The sequence below is a fragment of the Uranotaenia lowii genome, chromosome 3, assembly GCF_029784155.1.
Source record: "Uranotaenia lowii strain MFRU-FL chromosome 3, ASM2978415v1, whole genome shotgun sequence".
In the NCBI taxonomy this organism is placed as follows: domain Eukaryota; kingdom Metazoa; phylum Arthropoda; class Insecta; order Diptera; family Culicidae; genus Uranotaenia; species Uranotaenia lowii.
In genome coordinates this window covers 346,797,552-346,823,368 of record NC_073693.1, presented here as the reverse complement: position 1 = coordinate 346,823,368, position 25,817 = coordinate 346,797,552, and the positions used below count along the sequence as shown (strand labels likewise).

Sequence of the window (25,817 nt, the reverse complement as noted above, 5' to 3'; positions counted from 1 at the left end):
AGTTTCTGTTTGATTGTATCAAGTCGGGTGTGGAAGGAAATTTGTATTGGACAGATGCGAAAGAAGCAGAAAAAAAATTATGTGACAACGATCTTATCTCCAGAGTCGTGCGGTTTGTGACACGTTGTAAAACGATTGTAACCATCGCAAGGCTTGTAGTTAATCAAATTTGTCTCTGGTTTTGTACTAAGCAAGGTCTTCAACTCTGAAAAGATAATCTTCAAATCTAAACTAAAAAAAATCAAAACTAGAAATTCTAAATCTGCATTTTGGAATCTAAATTTTTAATTTTAAGATAAGCACATAGTGATAACATCCGACTCTAAAAACAAACTCTTTATCACCCGGGGAGAATGTTTACGATTGCTGTAAAATGAAAACTTCCAATGACGTCTTTCTCCACCACTCGACAGCAGAAAACCTTATCAACGGTATCTCTGGCGAGGAGATAATCACGATGATGATGATAAACAAGGTCATACTCGTTCAGATTGGACAGCTGATAAACAGGAGAATGTTTGGTTTACACAATACAAAATAAGGGAAAAATTATTAAATGCCAAAAATGCATCCAAGCATTTGGAAGACACTGCACGATGTTTCCTATTTGGACCCAAATTCTCAAAAAAATCGAAGCCGCACGTTTGAGAACCTGAAACAGTTCTTATTTTATGTGAAATTTTCATAGAAATCCACATCTGCCTACGGATTTGATCGGAAACATTTGAGTGGAGTGTTATTTGACCTAAAGTACAGTAAATTTTCTTTATACACTGGTATAATACGTTAGACTGCGTCGATTTGGGGTCATTTTTGAATTTTCCAAACCCTGGGGTCTGAAAAGCTTCGTTTTGGTTCAAAACTCATCCATATTTTTTGCAGAATTTTTAAGTAACGTTTACATGAGAAAATTTGAACTTTTTGATTTTAATTAAATTTTATATTTTGCACTGAAAAACCAACAGCGAGCTTGCTAATGGGTATGATGCCAATTTAAAATTCTCTAAAGGAAATTTTCCGTTGAACAACTTTGTCGAAGACCGAAACTTCGTATCTTATTAGGCCGAAAAGTTATAAGTTTTAAAACCGGGAGATGTCTTTTGGCATTGCAAAATAATAAATTCAATTTACAACTCTGCTGGGTGCCTAGCGAGGTATTGCATGACTACTAGAGTGCTCCAAATGACCCAACTTTTGAAAAAGTTATGTTCTGCAGTCTAAAATTAATCCTAGGCCTAGTACGAAATCTCATGCCAAACTTGGGCCAAATCGGATCACTGGAAGGGGTTGCTCAACAAGCCTGAAGGTTGTACGAGATTTTGAGACATTTTATTCGGGAAAAACATGAAAAAAACAGTTTATCATCGATAACATCGGTTCTCAACGGCCGATTTCTTTTGAATACGCTCAAATAATGATGAATATTTCTTCCTAACACTGCATTTCGATTAAAGTTTAGATATAGAAGTTATTAGGCTTCAATAATGGCCTATCTTTTTCAAGGGTGGTATTCATCTTGTTCATCATGTTAATGAGGCGTCAATATGTCCCGACTCATTAACAGTGATGAATACCACCCTTTAAAAGCTCCTCAAAATCCCATACAAACTTCAGGCTCGTTAAAACCCCCTGGCCCAAATATGGCAAGAGATCTAGTACTATGCCTAGGATCAATTTTAGCCTGTAGCGTAAATTTCCCATACAAATTTGGGGCAGTCTAGTACACACCCAAAAAAAAAATTGAGACTGAATCAAATTTAAATAGGTTAAGAGCATTTTACGTACACCTTAGAGGCGCTGTTTCCAGATAAGCATCGAAGAAGAGGCAGGCCCAAAAGCTCGTGGCGGCGAAGTCTAGCCGCTGAAATCCGCACAGTTGACGAGAACCTTGGCTGGCAGCAAGTGAAGACGCTGGCTCCGGATCGCCAGCAGTGGAGATCTTTTATCTCAGCCCCATGCGTCGGTCAATCGGCGCCGGACCCTTAGGTAGGTAGGTAGGTTAGAGGCGCTGCTATTTTTTCGCACACGACTGTAAATCTGAACCACTGTCACTGAAGTGATCCCCCCCTTGTCCATCCCTTTGACCTTCATTCATGAAACATTACATTTGACGTTCAACATTAGAGGAGAATGAGGGTACTTGATTCCTCAGCTATATCTCGAAACTGGAATGTCTTACATAGATCAAATATTCTAGAAAAAAAAAACAAAACAACAAACCTGTTATATTAAAAAAATACTTTTTTAGTTATTGCACTTTGTTTGAAAAATGTAACGAAATGTAACTCTTAAAATAAATGGCGAACACGAAATTATTGCGACATATTCAAAAGGGCATAACTTTTTTACCATTGGGTAGAAATCAACCAAATTTTGCACACTTTCTAATTGATGTGTATTGTTTACATGCTGTCAAACTCGAAGTCGTGTTTTTCGATTTAACGAAAATGGAGGTGAACCGTCGAGAAAACAAATTCTTTCCAATCACCTGCAATTTTCTGATCTGTCGCAACGGCAGTTGGGAAAAATATTGAACATTCACCATTCAATCGTCTCCATAGTGTTGAAGCGGTTCCAGGAGCTTTCGACGTTGGACAAGGAGCTGGAAGAAAACCGGGACCGGAGAACAAAAAGACGGAGGGAAAGGTAAAGCGGATGATTAAAACAAATCCCAATGCCTCAAGCCGTGATTTGGCTAAAAAGTTTGGCATGTCGCAGAGCTACGTCCAGAATGCAAAAAAGAGATCTGGACTACACTCTTAGAAGGTACAGAACTTCCCAAATCGCGATGAGTGTCAACAATCGACGGCTAAAATTCGGGCACGGAAGCTCTATGAGAAGATGCTGACAAAATATGGCTGCTGTGTGATGGACGACGAAACGTATGAGAAAGCCGATTTTAAGGAAATTCCGGGGTTGGAGTTTTTCATCGGCAAGAGCAAGTTCGATGTGGATGACAAATTTAAGAAGAAGAAAATGACGAAGTTCGCCTCCAAATATCTCGTTTGGCAGGCCATCTGCTCTTGCGGAATGAGGAGTGTGCCTTTCGTGACAAAGAGCACAGTAAATGGCGAGATCTACAAATCTGAGTGCCTCGAGCAGCGGCTTTTGTCGTTCTTACAGCAGCACGACGAAGCTTCGCTATTTTGGCCAGATTTGGCATCATGCCACTATTCTAAAATTATCCTGGAGTGGTATGAATGAGGCCAATTCTGTCCATTTTGTTCCAAAGGACATGAACCTGTCAAACCGTCCGGAACTGTGCCCGGAGGAGCAGTACTGAGCAATAATATAGCGGGAACTAAAAAAAACATCTCTTTTCACCGATGAATCTGATAAATCAAGTTACAAACATAAATTACGGTGATTGATCTGTTCTTAAAAGTAATGTACGACCAAATCATAGAATACCTAATTGGGGTGGAATATTGAACATGATTTGGTTTTATCGGCAGAAAAATTTAAAATCCGATCTTAAATGTTATTTTGAACCGATTACAGCAAAGTCATAATCAAGATAGGTTTGTTAGCAACAGTTCTTTCTTTTTCATCGTTTTTTGATGTTGAAACTTTATCAGTGCGAAGATTTACACAAGCTCTAGACACTGGAATCATAAATGTTTATTACGTATCAATTTTATGTTATTTTATGTCAATCAATCCTCATTTGTCACATATGTATACCTGAATAGAAAAAAGCGAACAGAAGACCATCATTAACCTTGACCTCATTTCTGTGTCGAGCTTATCGATTTATTCATTTATAGACTACAATATAATTATGTTGTTGTTGTTGTTGTTGTGATTATTTGAACTTCTCCCCTCCGCGCCGTTTCCTTTAACTGTCCTTTCATGGTTGCTTATGTTGGTGATGACTGTGACTGTGATGATGAATACAAACCTTTTTCTTGCTGCGCCGTTTCGCTTGAAGATCAACTGCAGGCGAGTGAGTTTTATCACCGGATTCAGCGACCGGAGGTCGCAGCCCGATATCCTGAAGCCTCTGTCTCAAAACTTCCGTCGTTTCGGCGTGGGTTTCTTCCTCGCAGCTGAGCGTCGAACAGGTGGAACAGTCGGACACTTTACGTTCCGGGGTGCGAAGACCGCACTGCTGATAGTCGCATCCCTCCAGGGCACTTATGGAGGAACCACAGTAGTTGAGGTTGCTGCAGGATGAGGCGGCACTGATGTCCGATTCACAGTCGGTGGAAGCTCTACGGAGTCGGTGGCGCCTGAGGTATTCGATTTCCTCCAGGGTGATGCCGCACATGGTGTCGTCCGAGTAGTCGGAGACGACAACGGAGGGGGTCCGGACGTATCGGACGCCATCGACGCCGGAGTCGCTTATGTAGCTTTGGGCAGATTCTCGCCGCGAGATCGTGTTGCTGAGACATTCCGTTGAACCGGAATCCTGGGTGTTGTTGGGGTGACTAGTGTTGTGTAGCGGAAGTTCGATGAGTTTGGCCTCCAGGATCATTTTGCTGCGGACGACCTGTGGACAGTAGTCTGTGGTTAGGGTGACCATATCGGCGGTTGGGAGTAGGGCTGGCTCCGGAACAGGAAGTAGAGCCGATCGAAGGGGGATGTCCGAGACACCTAGGGTAAGTCGGCGAGTTTTACCGACACTGTTGATGATCTGTTGCTGTTCCTGTGCTCCAATTTCTTCGTCTAGCCCGAGGGCCGAATCGGAACTTGAGGAGCGAGTAACTTTGTCTCGGTTCTTCATCTCTTGGCTACGACGTTGGCCGTTTTCTTCCTCGTCGCTCGAGTACAGTGGACTAATTTGTTGAGCAGCACTGGTCCAACCGTCATCCGAAACTGGGCTTCGACTATCACGGATTCGGATCCTGGTTCGGTTGCTGTTGTCTGCCTCCTGCTGGCCGGTTGAAGTCGTACTGTTACCCAACCTAGACTGTCCCCGAGTGGCAGCTCTCACACCTGTCTTATCACCCGAACGCGCGACGGCGGCCGTCTTATCTAATCGCCGTCTTTTATCAACCCCTTCAGCTTTCACGACCCCTTCATCACCTCGTCCACCACCAATCGAGTTCATAAACCGTTGCATCTCTTCCTCCTTCTGCTGAATTATACGGCCGTACATTTCGATCAGCCGCTCGACACAAGGAAATCGCATCAATTCTTCGTCACTTTCGACCCCCGATGACAGTGACCCCGATCCGGATCGACAGCTTCTACGTTCGCCCGTTTTTTCCTCCCAGAATGGCTCGAAAACGGCCGTCTTCCGCTGACGCACCTGGCCACTGCCGGCCATCTCTTTATCTCGTTGTTCGCCACCGTTGTTGTCACTTGTCAACAAACAAACCATCAGCCCTCCGTCCTCGCCCATCATCGAACTGGTGGTCCCTTTGACGTCAACGCCTACTGAACTGGAACCACCGACCGCCGATGTTCTTATCGCAGATTGCGCCTCAAACATCCCCACTATCCGAGCCACCGAACAGCGAATACAGCCTACAGAAGCTTCGGTCATCGTTGAGCCCGTTGAGTTTGGTTTTCCGATTTCTGATTCAAACCCACTGACTCAGCTAATCTACTGATCATTGATCATCGATGGTATCTTCTTTTCACCGGAAAATCCCATTGTCACCCATTTCTAGTTCCCCCAAATCCAAAAATAGCTGCCGAAAGCTGTGTTTATCGCGGGCACCCGCTTATCATCGCCCGCGATGGACGACGACGACGACAACGACAACGGGGATGGTGGTTGGATAAATCTGAAAACAGAGAAAACAAATACAAACTGATTAGATACAATTGTAATTACCGGCTTGCAATGGGAATTGGATGTGCAATATTTTCCTTAGTCAGTTTTTATTGTCTGTGGGATTATATCTATGGGGAAAGAATGGAAGGTCAAACCCTTTACTTAAAGTCGTTCGTTTAGCTGGGGATGATAGTTAGTTGTTGAGATAGTAACTGCGGCTAGAAATTCATTCCATTGACTGGATTATATAACAGGCATTTTTCCGTTGACATTACTTTGCATTTGGGTACATATTTAGATATAACAGAACAAGATTGTTGCCAAGATCACCCACTACTCTCTGGAGCCACTATGAAATAATCTCAACAACTCGCTGAAAATTGCGGTAAACCAACATCTTCAATCACTCTTAATGTATAAGAGTTTTTTATTTATTATTTGGAAATATTTAAATTAAAATATTTAACAATTAGTGGCTCCAGAAAGTTGCGTAGCTTTATACAATAGAATCACCATCGAGTGCCGGTGCCGGTATCGGCATGTCGAACGGATTTGCTAATGTTTGGATTACCATGCGACATCTGACATTAAACATTTTTTTAAATTAATCAGTCCCCCAATAACCTTTGCTCCTCCCAAATTTTTAAAAATTCAGAAATACGATTCGAATTTTCAAAAACCCCTCAGATGATCACACAATTCCAATTTTACAGCACTTCAGCACTGTCTCGATTAGCTCAAAAAATACGTACCTTCTTGGTAAAACAGAGATATTTTCGAGGATCTCTTTACTTGTAAACTACTGATATTATAAAGGATGATGAATCCTACTCGTATGTTTAAAAAAATGTCTGAGCCAAATTAACATAAAAGCTTCTCAAACATTTGTTGATTCAATCAATTCAAGTGAATAACAAATGTAATCAAGTCATTGGTGTTAATCTTATATATAAAAATGGATGCGTTTTCTTTGTAACACCATCACGTATAAACGGACGGTCGGAATGAAGTGAAATTTTGTATCCGAAGGTTTTTCGAGCCAGAGATGGTTTGTATAATAGTTTCGAGATTCTCACTTTTGATGGAAGGGGGATCCCAATCGAGATCAACTTGAAATGGAACACAACTCGAACTATTTATGACGATTTTCATGAAAATTGATTCACGAGCGCGTGAATCACAGTGTGAAAGGTCACAAAATTAAACATTTAACAACGATATATTAAGTAAAAGGTAAAACGAAATTTTCCGGGTTAGCTAGTCATGCATAAAATCACTAGCGTTAGCTGATGTCATGCTGAAGCAACTAGCAACGCGACCTACAACGCAACGTTCACACGACTAACCAGCTCTCATTTGATCTCCATGGAAATCGCGCAGACCTGTCATACTGGTCGCTTTGTGTAGCGCGACCAATCTGATGCCAATGTGTTTAGTAGCGCGACTAGTAGGAAATCCAATAGGAACATTGTTTTTTCTCGATTTGAAGCAGTGATTCCGGGTTTTAAGCACAATAGTACGAAGATCTGTCCGAACTTGTGATAATAAACTAAAAACTATCTTAATCGGCGAGAAAATTTTCATGAATTCTTAGTTCCGGCAAAAAAACAAGGAATTTTGTCGGTTCAAATTTCGGCATTCTTGCAATCCGGGTCGTGATTTGATGAGTTTTTGATGGCTCCGGAAAGAAAGGAGACGATTCAAAGCATTATCAGATGTAGAGAAGTGATGATTTGTAGGGAATTTCAAAGTGACAGGTCGAGCCAGCATGACATACCAATGCAATGCAACGCAATCTTATTGGAACGTTGCGTTGCGTTGCGTTGCTAGTTGTTTCAGCATGACATCAGCCTTATCCATCCTATCTATCTGATACCAAAAATGCCGATCCGGACTTTTCATATAAGGTTTTTTAAAACAATTTAAATGTTTTTTTTAAACAATATTTTTAAACACATTAAAAAGCAATCGTTTAACCGCTCAAAGTTTCGGTTTTTTACCTTCATAAATCACCAAAGGTGGGACCAAAGGAAATTGGGAAAAACAAAATTTTAATTTCGATGCCAAATGACTTGAAATGCATAAAACTTCGGATTCTGGCATTCTTTCAAATAAAAATGTTATGTAAAAAATCGACTACTAGAATTAAAAAAAAAAACACCGAAGGGGGGACACCAAACGAAATTCGGAATTCAAACTTTTTATGCCAAATGACTTGGAAATGCATGAAACATCGAGGACTGGTTTTATCTCGAAAAAAATTGTTGATTGAAAATCAACTTTATAGGACTTAGTCGGTTTTCCGTTAAAAGTCCCAGAAAGCCGATTTTTGGGCAAACATTTTTTTTCGAGATAACACCAGATCTCGGCGTTTATGCATTTTTAAGTCATTTGGCATTGATGCCTTATGATTTAACGAATTCCCTTTGGAAATTTTTAAGGGTAAAAAAACCGAAATTTTAAGCGCACTGGTCAGTTTTTTGAGCCAATTTACAAAATGTATATGGTCGGTTAGCGGGATTCGACATGACCCATCTGGCTCTACCACCTTAACGTACATACATATATACTAGACTGGCCCAAATTTGTATGGGATGATTTTTACAACATTTTTTTCAACGCGACACCCCCTAGATTGGTGCATTTAAGTGAAAAAATGACTTTCTGAAAGTTTCAGGTCATTTGGAAGAGGCACGAGCTGGCGCAAAGGACTTGAAATTTGTATGGAGATTTTCAGCAAAATGTATGAAAAATCGACATTCTTTCACTCTTTGTGTTCTAAAATATGTTACCAGTATGCTAGAAAGCTCAGAATTTCAGTAATTGTAGATCAAACAATGGCGAACAAGTTTGTAGAAGACTGTGACGTGATACGAGTTGACTGTGATGAGTTATTTGCAAATGAATGTGTGATTTTTTTCGTATTTCATCAATATGTCGTGAACGGTGTATTTAGATGGATTATTAGTACTAACTTGATCGCATTGCCACACAATGAGAATAACAGATAGAATGTTTGTGTCCTAGGCAAAGTTGTAGCTCATTTTATAACAAATATCTGCAAAAAGTTTAAAGAAAGGTCACAAACTTTCTATTTGTTATTCTTATTGTGTGACGATGCGATCAAGTTAGTGCGATTATTAGCCCATACTCCGTTCACGATATATCAAAGAAATGCGAAAAAACCCACATTAAATTGCGGATAACTCATCACAGTCAACTCGTATCGCATCACAATCTTCTACAAACTTGTTTTTCATTGTTTGAACTACAATTTCTGAAATTTTGAGCTTTCTAGCATACTGGTAACATATTTTAGAACACCAAGTGTGAAAGTATGTCGATTTTTCATACATTTTGCCGAAAATCTCCATACAAATTTCAAGTCCTTTGCGCCAGCTCGTACTTCTGCCAAATGAACTGAAACTTTCAGAAAGTCATTTTTTCACCTAAATGCACAAATTTAGGGGGTGCCGCGTAGAATATGTGGATTTTTTTTGTTGTGGGCCAGTCTAATATATACATATGTAGAAACGGAGGATACTTCTCTTCTGATAGGATTAATTAGGAAGCCGTCAAAATTTGGTCAAAGGAAAACGCGTGTAAATCGGTGAAATCGTTTATTTAAAAAATCAAATTAAATTTCTTTTTAAGTTTAATTAGTATAAAATTCAGGAAAAATATTCAGTTAGGCTTCCGCTTTTCCAAATCCGAATTGCAGGGCCTTACGCTAAACCCGTGCCAACAGATTTTGTACAGCCACCTTGTCCACCTTCTTCGCCGCAGAAAGCCAGTTTGCCTTGAAGTGCTGCTCGTCTTTAGCAGTTTTTTGGTCTTCTTTAGGTTCCGCTTGACAATAGCCCAGTATTTCTCAATTGGGCGGAGCTCTGGTGTGTTGGGAGGGTTCTTGTCCTTGGGAACCACCTGCACGTTGTTGGCGGCGTACCACTGCATGGCCGTTTAACCGTAATGGCAAGATGCCAAATCCGGCCAAAACAGTACGGAACAACCGTTTTTCTTCAGGAAAGGCAGCAGACGTTTATTCAAACACTCTTTCACGTAAATTCCTTGGTTGACAGTCCCGGAAGCTATGAAAATGCTGCTTTTCAAGCCACATGTACAGATGGCTTGCCAAACCAGATATTTCTTCGCGAACTTTGACAGTTTCATGTGCTTGAAAATATCCGCTTCCTTCCCACTCCCTTTTGCCGTATAAAAATCCTGTCCCGGAAGCTGCTTGTAGTCGGCTTTGAAGTAGGTTTCGTCGCCCATCACCAATTTTTATACGCTGCTCTTCTTCCTTGGACGGCATTTTGACAACTGAAGAGTGAATTCCAAAATCAAAATAGGAGGAACATTCTACACTCACACACCTTCAAAATGAGGGGTGTTCAGGTTTCTCAAATGCAAAATTTAAAGAAATACGTCAAGTTGATATTGAACAAATTTTGATCGTATCACCGTTTTATGTGGAGATATGCTAACACTTCCTCAACTATTTTTGGATTAGCCAGGGTTGTGCTAAAAGCTATTAAACTTGTCGAATGGGAGAAAAAAAATGACAACGATTTACAAATGATAAACGATCAAAATGAATCAAAATTGGATAAAAAATTACAAAAAAGACTAAATTTACAAGACTCTTGGCAAGAAAGTTAATAATAACAAAACTTTAAAAATGACAAAAAATGGCCAAAATCATAAAAATGACAAAAACAGCTGAATTTGTAACTTATGAACAAAAAACCTCAATATAGGAAATGACAAAACTAATGAAATTGACTAAATATTCAAAATTTGTCAATTATTACCGAAATTAAACATAATTTTGCTCAAATTTGACCAGCTAGATATTTAGCAATGAAGGGAAAAATAGGCCTCCGAAATATTCCGCTACGTTCTTCGCAAAAACTGGTGAAAAAGACCAGAAAAAATTGTACATTTCCAAATCAATTTTTTTTCTCAGGATACGCAGGTAGGAATGAGAAGATGTGAAAAAATACACGAATTAATTCACTATCAGAAACTTTATTGCACTTTACTTTGGACTTCACTTTATTTCACAACACACAACACACAATTTTCGACAAAAAAAACTGAGCAGGTTTTTAAACGAGTTGGAATGAGTATAAGATAACAATCATCCCGGAACCACAAAAAATTAACAAAACTATTGTTTTATGTATAAGACATGCTCAGTGTAGTGACTGCACAAATCTGTTCAATGAGAAACTTTCTTAAATACTTAAAAAAAATTATTATGATCACTTTTAAGTAACAAAATTTGTTACCCACTCACTGGTCGGGAATTTAATCAGCCCGATTTGACATTTTAGCGTTTTTTTTTTTAATTTTTTTCTGTTTTCCAGCCCTGGATTCATACTATGAATATGATAATTTTCTTCCGGCGGATTTTTCCTTCTTCGGTCAACAGAAACCATGGAAAGTTCCATTTTGCGTGGTCTTCGCAACTTCCCCATTCATTTTCTGACATTGAATCTTTCCTCCACTGGCAGCGGCAACCTGATAAAAAAAAGAGAATTTTACACATCAAAATCGGAAAATGTATCTGCTTCCAGATTGGTTCTAACCTGTATGCTCTCAGTTGCGGTTCGGCGAAGATTTCGTAGACAAGATTTTGTCACCAAAGGCACCGCCGGCGTCAAATTTCATTAACACTGTTTTATTATGTAACGACAAATTCGGTTGCCGCAAAATAAAATTAAGCGCCCAACAAACTTAGTTTTTACAAAAAAAATCAGCAAAATAAGCTTTTTGCTATCGTGTTAGTAAAACGAGCTTAATTGCTTATCGAATGTAACCGACTATTTTTGCTAATGGAGGCCCACAAATTTTGTGTGTAAGGGAGTGTTTGGTAGCTGATGCGGATTCTGCTGCTTAGAAATTGGTGATCTCGTTCTTTGCACTTGAAACAAGTTAAGCAGCACTGACTTTCAGTGTGTGCTGCACGGCTCACTTATACCCAAATCAAAAACTCTTAAAACCCAAAACTTCGAAGATACAACCACAGTTTACTCTTACAACTTATTAAAAAAAAACCTAAGCTAACTTAACATTATTACTCACGGGCCCGTTTTCCTACCATAATTTACAAAGACAACATCCCAAAAGCACAAACATTTGTATCACAGCTCGGTTTTCAGAGGTATCACAGAATCTGGCAGCCCCTCACGGCTGAAATGCTCCATGGGTGCATGACAATGACCCGGATCACCTCCGATGTCTGGTTCCGGCTGGATCTGTTCCGGCTTGGCCATGCGACGGCTGATCGGCTCGCAAAAAAACGATTCCAGATCCCAAACAACGGCCCTATAGAAAAACAAACGTTGGTTCATTGTTTCTCAAGAATTTCTGCAGCGCAAATTCTTCACTCATCAAATGGGGCCGCCGGTATCGGCAAGCTGGTTCTACCTTCCGCTTTGTTTGGTTTGGCCATGACCCGCCGTGGCAGGATATTCAATTCTACCGTTGCCTGGGAGTAAGGAAGAATTAACGTCCGATTTGTGGTAACCGACTTATATTCGCTCACCTGCAATCAGCTGAAGCGGAGTGCTCCGATCCTTTACGGGCAACAGCTTTTGGATGGCATGAAAATGGAGCCAAAACGAATTTTGCCGTACAATTTTTAAACATTTCTGGCCACGATGTTGTTTTGTTTTCGTTTACTTTCCTGTTTGTGCGTGTTTGACATTCCACACTCTTAATTCTAAACACTGAATTCTGATTCGAATGAACCCAAACACACTCAAAATTAAACAAGCACAAATACTTTATTATAATGCTACACTCTACTCTTAATGACCATCTGAAATTCTATTTTTGGATGAATCAGTGTTAAGTAAAGATTATGTTATTATATCCAATCGAATGATATAAAATTTTGTATCAAAGTGATAATAGATTTGATACAAATTCAGAGTTGGGAACTGTCGTGATTTTACGAATCTCAATTCAGAGATTCACTTAAACACGTCTGTCGCTCACAAGAATAGATCAATGACTGACTTTGTTTTGTTTGTTTGCCTAGTGTTGCCAAAATAGCAAACGATGCCAATGAAATTTATTTTATTTTATTTATCTTCAGTGTTGCCGAATACAACTATTATTTTAATTTATTTTTAATTAAATTTGATTTCCTTTCTTCATATCCTTCATCTCGTCCCTACAGGAACAAAGGTAAATAAATAGCGATCGCCGGTATTGGGAGATTTTTTTTCTTTCCCATGCTTTTGACATACTGTAGTCTGGCAATGCTAAGCTGCGACCACATCAGTTTGCTGCTTTTTAAAGTCTGTGCAGTATAGTTGTTGAATCATTCGGTAAATGCTTTAGAAAGTTTCATTCGTTTTACTTTTAATTTAATATCAAAAGACAAAAGATTTTCGATTAATAAACATGAGTGTAGATATTCTAGATTTTTCATTTCAATTTTTTAATTTTGATTTTAATTGTTTGTCGTATAAAGATAGTTCAAAAAATAAATTAAATTTTAATCAAATTTCAATTAAAAATTAAAATAAAAAATCAAATCATTTTAGAAAAAATCGCTCAAATTTAAATCTTCGATCGGATTCAATCAATACATTTTGATCACTTCGGAAACTTAATCATGCTCACCATCTAGCAACTCGCCAGAAAAAAATCAAAACAAATCATGCAATTGCTTAGTAAGCAAATTTATTCCCCACAATTGGTGAGCTGATTTGAACCCTACTGAACATGATTTTATAAAAAAAAAAAACATGATCAAACCGTGATCAGGATTTGAAAACAGTCATCGGCTGCTTGGTTTTCAATCTTGGATCAGAATCATTCATTTGAAATCCACGTGGTTTCTGATAAAACTCGAATCGAACATTGTCTTTGATGGTTTCGGCGTTTCGCCTTCGCGTCGAATAAATTTTTTTTAGGCAACGTTTTTTTTTGTAAATTTAAGTATCAATCAATCTAATCTCTGTGTGAGTAGTTTTTCAGTGATTTCAAATCAGATTCCGTCAAATTTTAAGGAAATTAACTGTTGATTTGAAAAAAAACACTTAAGAAATTATAAGCCTGTAAATCAAATTTTAAATAAAAGTAAAAACCAAAAAAAAACATTCTTTTTAATTTTGTGTATTAAAGGAGAATTTTAACCAACATGTAATTCGTCTTTGCAAACAGAATATGTACCTTCAATTTAGTTGTTAAAAAAAGTGAGTTTTGATTCTCATTGCACGGTTCTTTTTTCAAGAACAATTTCAAGAAAAAAATTCAGCAGCGCTGAAAATTTATCACATTATAGAGGAGACTATCCCCTATCGAACGCCCTATTCAGGAAAAAAAAGGATAGAGAAGTCTAAAAAAAATTTTTAGACATTAGCGAACAAAATACACGAGCAAAAAACGAGGTTGCCGAAAAAAATTCTGTGTTTTTGAAAAAAAAATTCTGACATTTTGTGATTTTATCCAAAAATTCTGTGATGGTTTCTGTGACGCTATTTCCTTTAATTTTATTAAAGATTCATGATAAATTGGGTCTTTTATACAATGAAGTAGGGTAAAATCATTTAAAATTACCAATTCTATCATACTTTAGTGAATTACAAAGTTAAAATCTAAATTTTATGTTAGCCAAAAAAATAATAATTTCAAAATCCTTTCAAAATACAAAAATTTTGTGAAATCTGTGAATTTTTCAAAATTCTGTGTTCTGTGACACAGATTCTGTGATGAAAATTTGCTCAAAATTTTGTGAAATTACAGATTTTTCTATGATTTCGGCAACCTTGGCAAGAAGATCTAAGAAATTCAATTCTACCCTAGAATCGAAAACGCTCACTGAAGAAGGTAGTAAGTTGCTATCGAAATACTGGCATATAAACTTTTCATTTACCGTGGTTGAATTAAAAAGAATGTTTCGATTGCTTTGATTCAGTCAAATTTACCATTTTAAAGCTGATATTTATTAATATTCCTTCAAAAATAAATAATAACTTCAAAAATTTTGACCTAAATTATTTTTTATCAAAAATTTTGTCAAAAATGTTAAATTTCATAAATTACAATAATTTTTTTTCTAGAACAAGTCGTAAAAATAACTGGTAAAACTGTATCAAAATTATTAAAGCACGGTAATGAAGGTCTATTTGTCTATTTTCTATGATAATTTCTATCTATGGAATAGTTTTGAGGGTTTAAACCCGATCTAGAATTTAGAAAAATTAAAATAAGATTCTTCATTTGAATTTCATATTTAAATTCAGATTCACTAGCCGGCAATTGAAATGATGAATGCAGATTAAAACCCAATGATTCAAGGTTTTGATATGATTTTCACTTGTTGGCTCGTCATAATAATTCTGATCTGGAATTTAGATTTAGAAATCGTACATCCATTTCTAAATCCAAGCTCAGGGATTTGAATTTGACGTAAGGTAATTGAATTAAATATCACAAACTTTAAATTCTCCGATGAAAAACCAATTAGATAATGTTGAATTACGTTTCATTTTTATTCTAAATAGTAGGCGAAGAGTAGAATAAAGTAGTTCCATCTTACCGTGTATGTTGACGCGCCGGCCGGCGAGCAAAATAAGCTTTTAAGTTTCATTTCTCGATACTTTCTTTTGCATTGCATCGACGCGTAAATACTTGAGAGAGACTCTCTCAGAGACTCAAGCTCAGCTTAATTTTTCTCAGCGACCTGACGCTCAGAGATTCGAGCTACTCTGTATTCGTTATCAAAAATTTAGTTAAGCAAAAACTTGCTATAGGTGCTGAACGCTGAAATAGCGTTGTTATTTGTTGGCACAGTTGGTCGGCAGAATTCGAACCGAAAGGTGACCCAAATTTTATTCCTCATACTTACAGATTGTAAAAAGATTAAGACCGTGGTGAAGCTTGATTGTGATTTCTGATGATCGAATCTGTAGGCTGCACGTTTAATTCTCAATTTTGAGTAGGTATCGATATTTAAATTTCAAACCCTGAATTTTTAACCCTCAAAAAAAATTTCTAAAATTCAGTGAGATCTGAATTCTAAAATTGAGTGTTCTCATTTAATTACCTTAATGAAATTTCAATTCAGTAGCCTGTAAAAAGAAACTATATCACATAAATCAAGTTTATTTTCAGAGTTCTTTTTAACAGAAATCTAACATGCAAAGAGATGAATAAATCTGCCAAACCTGTCAATAAACATCACAGACAACATTTGATACGCAAGGTCAGTTCCGAAAAAGCGTGAGGAAAACATGCAGAACCAAAAAAAAAGCCGAGACAAAAAAGTAACAATACCTGAAAATAAACGAAGAAAAAAAAACCGGTTCGCTCGACCACACACGAGAATGAATTCCACATCACACAGGACAGGCATGTTGTGTTTTGAATATCATTCATCCCACATTCGGATGGAATTCAGCGCCATTTCCGAATGGGGCTCGCAAATTATTTCATAAAAAAACGATCGACAATCGACGGTCTTTCTCTCTCGCTTCAAGTGTCAATGTCATTGTTAAGTCAGTCACTTTATTTCGCGGAGCCAACAAACGTTTGTTTACATAGTGCTGTGCCAGTTTTATCACCTAAGCGTGGGCAGTCCTCATTCAATCGAGAATAATTAATTCATTCCCAAAATCGGCTTCAGCAATTATTGAAAATGGTTCTTCCGAGTTGACGGAATGACATAATCGAGTGCGATTGTTTGTTTGTTTGTTTTTTTAGGTTCCAAAAATTCCATCGAAGGCAGTACAATGAACTGGTTTGCCAGTACAATGAACTGGCAAGGTTAAATTAAATCAATTGTAAAAATTAGAAAAAATTGTAAATTTTATCAAAGTTAACAAAATTACAAAATACTTAAATTTTGAGTTTTGGTTACATTGAACATTGTCAAAAACAAACCCAATAACTAATGGATCTACCCCAATTGCAAATGTCATAGACAAACGTCACTAGACTCGATGTCACGCCAAGGTGTTCATCAGTTCTGTCAATAGTCAACGACTAATTAACACATAGGCGGCATACCGTAGAAAAGCGAGCGACGACCGACAGTGGCAGCGGGATATGACAGATTTTGTCAACATCATCATTATTTGCCTTATTGGTAAAGCAACTTGGTGAACAAACTACTTCCAACATTTAAAGCCTGACTTCGGAACAGATCGGAAGAAATGTGATGAGACGAGGTGTTTTACTTTTTAATTGACATCTTTCTTTTGAATGTGCCAATATCGGAACAGCGTCGATCTTTGTAAGTAAATGTGTATAATTGATAAATATCAATTGATAGTAATTTGAAATCTTGATCAAATTTTTGTCATTTTTGACATTTTATCATTTTATTTTGTCTGAAAAAAATGACAGAATAACAAAAATGACAAAGAAGATCAAAAAAGTCAAAATTGACTAGGATTACAAAAAGAACAGACCTGCTAAAATTGACACAAATTGTTCTAAAATTTTCTCAATTTTTACTACTTTTACAATTTGTCAATTCCGTCCATTCAACAATTTACAAACGGAAATTTTGTCTCGTCATTGTCTTCATTTCGTCTCATGTTTGTCTTATTTTTGTCTCTTTTTATGTGTTTTAGTCTTATATCTGTTTCATTTTTGTTCGATTTTGGTTCCATATACAGTCAAACCTGGATAAGCGAGAGCCCAGGGGACTGAGCTTTTTTTCTCGCTTAAAGAGGTTTCTCACTTATCTAGGTCCTTGTTTTTAAGAGATTCTGGAACAATCCTTTTCCTTATAATGGTTATTTTGAATGGATTCAAAAATTTCTTCTCATGAATTTATTGAAGATAAAGTATCTTATGGAAGAAATATGTGAGAACATAACAATACAAAACTCAAACAAATCCTATTGTTTTTTTCTGTTTACGATAAAAAATCGACTAAAGTATGAAAAATTCGTCAATTTTAATTATTATCAGCTAGTTATAGTTTATTGACATGACTTGTTCATGTGAAACTAATTATGTACTTTTCTCGAATTATTGTTTTTTTTTTTGAAAAAATTTACGAAACAATATAAAATAAACCCGATTAAATACACATGACAATGGATTGAAAACATTCTTACAAAATGTAAATTAAATATGAATACATTTGACACAAAATAATAAACAAATGACAGATTTTCAAATTATGACTAAAGAATTTCATTCGCAGTAGATACAGAATGAATTTAAAAAAAAAATAGAAATTTGAAATTATTAAAAGAATAAAAGAATCTGAAAATAGTCATAAATTTCATATATGTAACATTAATTGCAAATAAATTGTGATTTTTGAATGACTGGATCCTGAAATATTCTGCAAGATTCCGTTTCTATGAAAAATTTTAAAACAAGTATAAATTCAATTTACTATTTTGGGAATCACAACATAAGATAACTTTAACTTAAAACAGATACATATAAAAATTTAGAAAACAATTTAAAAAAAAGGATGCGAAACCATGAGTTCCGTATAATTTAACGTTTGTCCTGAGTAACCTTAAACAATCAAAAATTACAACATTAGGATAGTTAACAAAATTGACAGAATTGGCAAAAACTAAAAAAAATTACAAAATTTACGAGATTTTCAAAATAAACAAAAATGACAAAGCTGATAGACAATTTTTGTCGCATTCATTTTTTTTTTTTACAAATATGATAAAAATGACAAAAAATGAGAAAACAGACAAAAATTAAAAAATGACAAAATTGAAAAAAAATTAAACAATTACAAAATGACAAAATTGAAAAAAATTGTTGAAAATTACCGAAATGAAAAAATTGTATAATTTATAAAATTGAAAATTTTTTTTTTTTTCAACTTTGTCATTTTTTGCCATTTTTGTCATTTTTTTTTTCATTTTTTACGTTTTTGTAAATTTTTTCAATTTTGTGACATGACAAAAATGACAAAAATAACAGAAACTACAAAATTGACAACTATAACACGAATGTCAAAAGTGACAAAAATGACAAAAATGATAAAAATGACAAAAATGACAAAAATGACAAAAATGACAAAAATGACAAAAGAGACAAAAATGACAAAAATGACAAAAATGACAAAAATGACAAAAATGATAAAAATGACAAAAATCACAAAAATCACAAAAATGAAAAAATGACAAAAATGACAAAAATGACAAAAATGACAAAAATGACAAAAATGACAAAAATGACAAAAATGACAAAAATGACAAAAATGACAAAAATGACAAAAATGACAAAAATGACAAAAATAACAAAAATGACAAAAATGTCAAAAATGACAAAAATGACAAAAATGACAAAAATGACAAAAATGACAAAATTGACAAAAAAGACAAAATTGACAAAATTTACAAAAATGACAAAATTTACAATAATTACAAAAAATGACAGAAAATGACAATATTTACAATAATTACAAAAAATGACAGAAAATGACAAAAATGACAAAAATTACAAAAATGTCTAAAATGACAAAAATGACAAAAATGACAAAAATGACAAAAATGACAAAAATGACAAAAATGACAAAAATGACAAAAATGACAAAAATGACAAAAATGACAAAAATGACAAAAAATGACAAAAATGACAAAAATGACAAAAATGACAAAAATGACAAAAATGACAAAAATGACAAAAATGACAAAAATGACAAAAATGACAAAAATGACAAAAATGACAAAAATGACAATAATTACAAAAAATGACAGAAAATGACAAAAATGACAAAAATGACAAAAATGACAAAAATGACAAAAATAACAAAAATGTCTAAAATGACAAAAATGACAAAAATGACAAAAATGACAAAAATGACAAAAATGACAAAAATGACAAAAATGACATAAATGACAAAAATGACAAAAATGACAAAAATGACAAAAATGACAAAAATGACAAAAATGACAAAAATGAAAAAAATGAAAAAAATGAAAAAAATGACAAAAATGACAAAAATGACGTTTTTGTAAATTTTTTCAATTTTGTGACATGACAAAAATGACAAAAATAACAGAAAATACAAAATTGACAACTATAACACGAATGTCAAAAGTGACAAAAATGACAAAAATGATAAAAATGACAAAAATGACAAAAATGACAAAAATGACAAAAATGACAAAAGAGACAAAAATGACAAAAATGACAAAAATGACAAAAATGACAAAAATGACAAAAATGACAAAAATGATAAAAATGACAAAAATCACAAAAATGACAAAAATGACAAAAATGACAAAAATGACAAAAATGACAAAAATGACAAAAATGACAAAAATGACAAAAATGACAAAAATGACAAAAATGACAAAAATGACAAAAATGACAAAAATGACAAAAATGACAAAAATGACAAAAATGACAAAAATGACAAAAATTACAAAAATTACAAAAATGACAAAAATGGCAAAAATGACAAAAATGACAAAAATGACAAAAATGACAAAAATGACAAAAATTACAAAAATGACAAAAATTAAAAAAATTACAAAAATTACAAAAATTACAAAAATTACAAAAATTACAAAAATTACAAAAATGACAAAAATGACAAAAATAACATAAATGACAAAAATGACAAAAATGAAAAAATTAACAAAAATGACTAAAAAAGGCAAAAATAACAAAAAAGACAAAAATGACAAAAGTTATAAAAAATGACAAAAATGACAAAAATGACAAAAATGACAAAAATGACAAAAATGACAAAAATGACAAAAATGACAAAAATGACAAAAATGACAAAAATGACAAAAATGACAAAAATGACAAAAATGACAAAAATGACAAAAATGACAAAAATTATAAAAAATGACAAAAATGACAAAAATGACAAAAATGACAAAAATGACAAAAATGACAAAAATGACAAAAATGATAAAAATGACAAAAATGACAAAAATGACAAAAATGACAAAAATGACAAAAATGACAAAAATGACAAAAATGACAAAAATGACAAAAATGACAAAAATGACAAAAATGACAAAAATGACAAAAATGACAAAAATGACAAAAATGACAAAAATGACAAAAATGACAAAAAATGACAAAAATGATAAAAATGACAAAAATGACAAAAAATGACAAAAATTACAAAAATGACAAAAATGACAAAAATGACGAAAATGACTGAAATGACTTTAACGACTAAAACGACAAAAATGACAAAAGTGACAAAAGTGACAAAAGTGACAAAAGTGACAAAAATGACAAAAATGACAAAAATGACAAAATTTTTTGTAATTTTTGTCATTTTTGTCATTTTTTGTCATTTTTGTTTTTTTTTTGTAATTTTTGTAATTTTTGTAATTTTTTTCATTTGTCATTTTTGTCATTTGTGTCATTTTTTTCATTTTTGTCATTTTTGTCATTTTTGTCATTTTTGTCATTTTTGTCATTTTTGTCATTTTTGTCATTTTTGTCATTTTTGTCATTTTTGTAATTTTTGTCAAATTTGTCATTTTTGTCAATTTTCGTATTTTTATTATTTTTGTCATTTTTATTATTATCGTCATTTTTGTCATTCAAGTTAAAGAATTCTTCTCTTCGCTTTAATATTTTTCTGTATTTTTTTTATTCTAATCTTAGTTTTGTTATTTTATTTACATTCTTTACAGCTTTTCAATTTCATCAAGTATGACAATTTGAATGTCAATTTCGACAATTCTATCCATTTTCTTGCAATTAAATTTTTCGTTAATATTTAATTGTCCATTTCGACAGTTTTTTGCTTCCATTCTTTCTATTGTTCGTCGATTTTTGGTTTACTGTTTTTACCCATTGTTTAAAGTTCTTTTTAATTTTTCGTTAATCGTTAACCACAATGTCTCATTTTCTACTTGTTTTTTTTTTTAATTATTTCAGTCTCATTTTATCGCTCTTTCTGCCTCATTTTTGCATCATTTTCTAACAATTTCCACCGATATCATGTTCTTAATTTTCTTAATTATTGTCTTCTATTTTTCATTTTCAACCCACTTTTTCCGTTATTTTCTTTCTTTACCTTTTTTACTTTAATTTTTTTTTTTTTGAATACTTTTGTCTTATATATTTTTATTTAAATTTATTCTTTATTGTCATTTTTATATTGTTGTCTCTTATTTTATTGCATTTGCTTGTTTTTTCAATATTTCTTTTCTTTTTTCTTCGTTTTGAAATTTTTTGTCTCAATTTTGTTTTATTTTAGTCTCAATAATGAAGTCTGATTTTGTCTTAGTTGTTTTTTGTCGTTCGTTTTTTTATTCAATTTTTTGTCCCGCTCATTACAGATGTGTGTCATTTTGTTTCTTTTTTTCATTTTTTTTTTTATTTTGCATATTGGTCTAAATTATGTGTTATTCTTTTTTTCCATTTTTGCTTTTTCAATTCCATTTTGGTTCCATTTTCAATAATTTCACATTGGTCTCATTTTTGCCACATATTTTTCGTTCAATATTTCCTTATTTTTATTTCTCTTATTTCATTTTTGTGTTAATTGTGTCCGTATTTATTATTTTCATCTGTTTTTATATGTAGTTTTTTGTATAATTTTGTTTGATTTATGCCTCAGGTATTTTCAACTCAAACGTCAAATCTTTTGATTGATCGGTTTAATTGCGTAAATGTCCACTTGTTTTGCATATGACATTCAGATAATTTTTTAAATTTAAAACTTGAAATAACCAGTTCATTTTTTGTCAATTTAAAAAGCATTGTTAACTGGGACATTTTGTATATCTCGGACAGTTTTTGTCATTTTTGTTATTTTTGTACTTTTTGTCATTTTTGTTCTTTTTTGTCATTTTTGTCAATTTCGACATTGACAGTTCGGAGAATTTGGTATTTTTTTTTTTTTCGTTTTTCGCAGTCTTGTCAATTCGCAGTTTGGTCATTTAAGTTATGTTAAAAATAATTACATTCGGATAAATTTAGAAACTTTCAAAAATGTTTACAACTATATTACTATTTGTAATTCAACAGTTTTATCAACTTTTTTAGTTGTGTAGGTTTTGTCAATTGAGGTATTCCATCATTTATACGTTTTATACTTTTTTTTTTTTGCTTAACCCTTTCATGTTGTTTTTTTTAGTTTAATTATTATTTTTTCTACCATTCATGATACTTTTAGTTATTTTAACAATTTTCATTGAATCGAAGCAATCGAAAGATTCCCTTTAGTACAACCACATGGTTACCGTGGTTGAATTAAAGGAAATCTTTCGATTGCTTCGATTCAGTAGAATTATTCAGGCTCACAACACATATTAGAACAATTTTCATTAAATGTTGAAGGCTTAATCATATTTGGCGTTTATGATAAGTTTGGCATCATCGAGCCTTTTGTATTATTAATATTTTTGTTGTATTTTTGTGCTTTTGCTTAATATGTGTATTTTATCAGTTTTAGAAAACATTGTGAAAAACTTTTATTTGATATTTTTCTTTGTTCTGATGGCTTTGATTTTTTTATATGAATTTTGAAATTATTCACAAAATTCTTTACATTTCCAAAATTAGTTCTCGCTACCTTTTCTGAGAGTTTTGAAATTACACTTTCGTTGATCAGTTACAAACTGGCGAACGACAAATTACCAGAGTTCAGCAGTTGTTTTCTACTGTAAACAATTTTCTTAATTACAGTTGCAACTTGCAAGAGTTATTCTCCATCCGATGACAGTTGTCACATTTTTCTTCCATCTCAGTTATACTTCTGTCATGTTTAAAAATCATTTGTAAACCTTTTACTCAATCAGTTCAACATTCAAGGTTCGTCTCCTAGGAGCACATTCACATCTTTCTAGTAGTGAACTTTATTTTATTTTTGCACCAGCAAGCAATTTTGCTGAAATTTACTCAGCCAGAATAATCGTCGTTCGTCTCAATGCGCGTTACATTATTATGGGGCCAAAACGTGTAAGTACTAAATAGAGAAATAATTGAGGGCAGCACTGCTAGGTACAAAGGAAAAGTGTTTTAGTGGTAATCTTTTTCAATTTCAACTGTGAAATGTGAGCCTCAGTGGGTTAAAAAGTGTAAAGTGGATGCGGAAAACAATTTGGTTAGCCCTTATGGTTTTGTCTTTTCAAAGAATGTGTTTATTGGTAAGTAATTCCTATTTTAATTTGGCCTCGCTCGACTGAGAAATGCGGTGAAAAATTTAATCATCCTTTGAAGCAAAACCTCTCCAGGTAAGAAAGAAAAACACACAGTAAAAAAATATTTCCTAAATATACGCACAATTGTGAAACAAAAACTTGGTAAGATGAAAAATATTAATTACTCATGGTAATTGAGAAGATTTGACAAAATTCCATTTAAGGAATAGCGGAAAATTTGATAGAAAATAACTATTATAAAGTATGGTGACTGGTTAATCTTAACGGCAAAATAATTAACAAATACATAATTAAGTTACTTTTTTTTTTTTTTACTGATTTTCACCGATTTATTCTTTCCGTGTAAAATAAATGAATTTTTTTTTGCTGCATGGGATCTTCCACTCGTAAACATTTTTGAAGAGATAGTGGAGATAGTAAAGACTGGCAATCATCTTTATTTTTGTAGTTTTTTTACCAAGAGCATAACTATTATGATAAGTTGAACTTTAAATACACTTTACTATTAAAATGCCATTGAAAAAGTGTTATTCAACATTATGTATACATATATAAATATTAGATAAACAAACGAAAGTATATGAGAAGCTACATATATATTTACCATCTTTGAAAAATAGTGTCTTTCGCCAAACCAATTATCTTGTTGGAATCTTAATGAAAACAAATTCAAATTATTATAAATTTGAGGACTTGAGCGACTATTGGAATACTAAATGTGGGTATATTCTTTTGAGTTTAGGTAGAGGGACGGACGGACGGAGGACGGAGGACGTGCCAGCTGATCTAGGTTGTAAGACTAAAAAGGCAGGTAAGTGATTTCTCTTTATGTAAATTGAACGATGCATGCTGCCAAATTGTGAAAAGGAGCAGTGCCAACAAACTTGAACCTGAGCGGTCCAAAAAAGTTTTAACCCTTCTGGATTGATCTTGGTTTTTCGTCGGCGCATTCTTCATAGATCCGATTTAAAATTGTGCTACACTGTAGATTAAAATTGATATAGTGGTTTAATCTGCTTGTTTATCTTCTTTTTTTTTTAATTTGAAAGTAAGAATGGATTGAATTTCAATATATTCAAGTTTCGTCGTATTATGAAACCTCTCGCATGAAATATTTGTAGTTCTTTGTTTGATTTAGTTGTTTAACAACGAAAAATGACGCGATTCTATCGAAGTAGTTTGGTAGTTTTTTTTTTTTTTTTTTTTTTTTTTTTTGAAACTTTATTAGAGAATGGTAGAGTTCTATTAATGAGTCTAAAACTTACTAATCATACTCAACACTTTCTGTAAATGTTCAGGATGGTAAAGTTAAGCTTTTTATGAACACTTAACGGATACAATGTACAAGTTAAATAAAGAGAGTATCGGCTAGGGTAACAACATATGAAAGCTCGATTAATTCTGCCGGTCAAGTTTCCTTTGATGTTTTTGAAATTTGCAGCTTGAAAAACTTTAAATTAAAAAAAAAATTGTTCGAAATTAAGTTTTTTTCACATGGCGGTTCAATTGGTGCATGTTTGTGCGAAGAAATATAATATTGAATAACATAATAAGAATTAATAGGCAAACTTTATTACCTGTATAAAACATTGTTTGAAAACCTTTTTTTTTTCTCAAATACTTTATTGAAATATTTTTCTTTCTGTTGTTGTTGAAACTAAATTTTCATCGACACTGATATTGGATAAGGCCTCAAAGATAGAAATCTAGGAGCATAGGAGGTAGCATATTAACACATCATTTTGAAAATAGACCATGAGATTTAGAGCCTCGACTTTAATAAACTTTTTTTTTTTTTACTAAACAACCAAAAAGGTTATCAATAAGTGGCGTTCAATGTAATCAAGCATTTTTTTTATAATTATAATTTTTATATTTTTATTTTTCAGAAAAGTTCATAGTTGTGGGTTTTTTTAATTGTTTTGATTATATTTACTTATCACCATACATTTTTTATTTTTATTTTGCTATTTATTTGTTAGTTTCCCATCCTA

General features: G+C 33.5%; 1 protein-coding gene across 1 annotated transcript in view; it reads right to left on the bottom strand.

Annotated features, from left to right (window-relative positions):
* Positions 1-3,667: 3,667 nt before the first annotated feature.
* The window catches only part of LOC129754411 (uncharacterized), a 65,816-nt gene continuing 43,666 nt past the window's right edge, over positions 3,668-25,817 (bottom strand). The window contains exon 3 of the mRNA XM_055750473.1: positions 3,668-5,735. Within this exon, the coding sequence (XP_055606448.1) occupies positions 3,851-5,491 (1,641 nt within the window). The 5' untranslated portion in view covers positions 5,492-5,735 and the 3' untranslated portion in view covers positions 3,668-3,850. The remainder of the gene's footprint in view (positions 5,736-25,817) is intronic.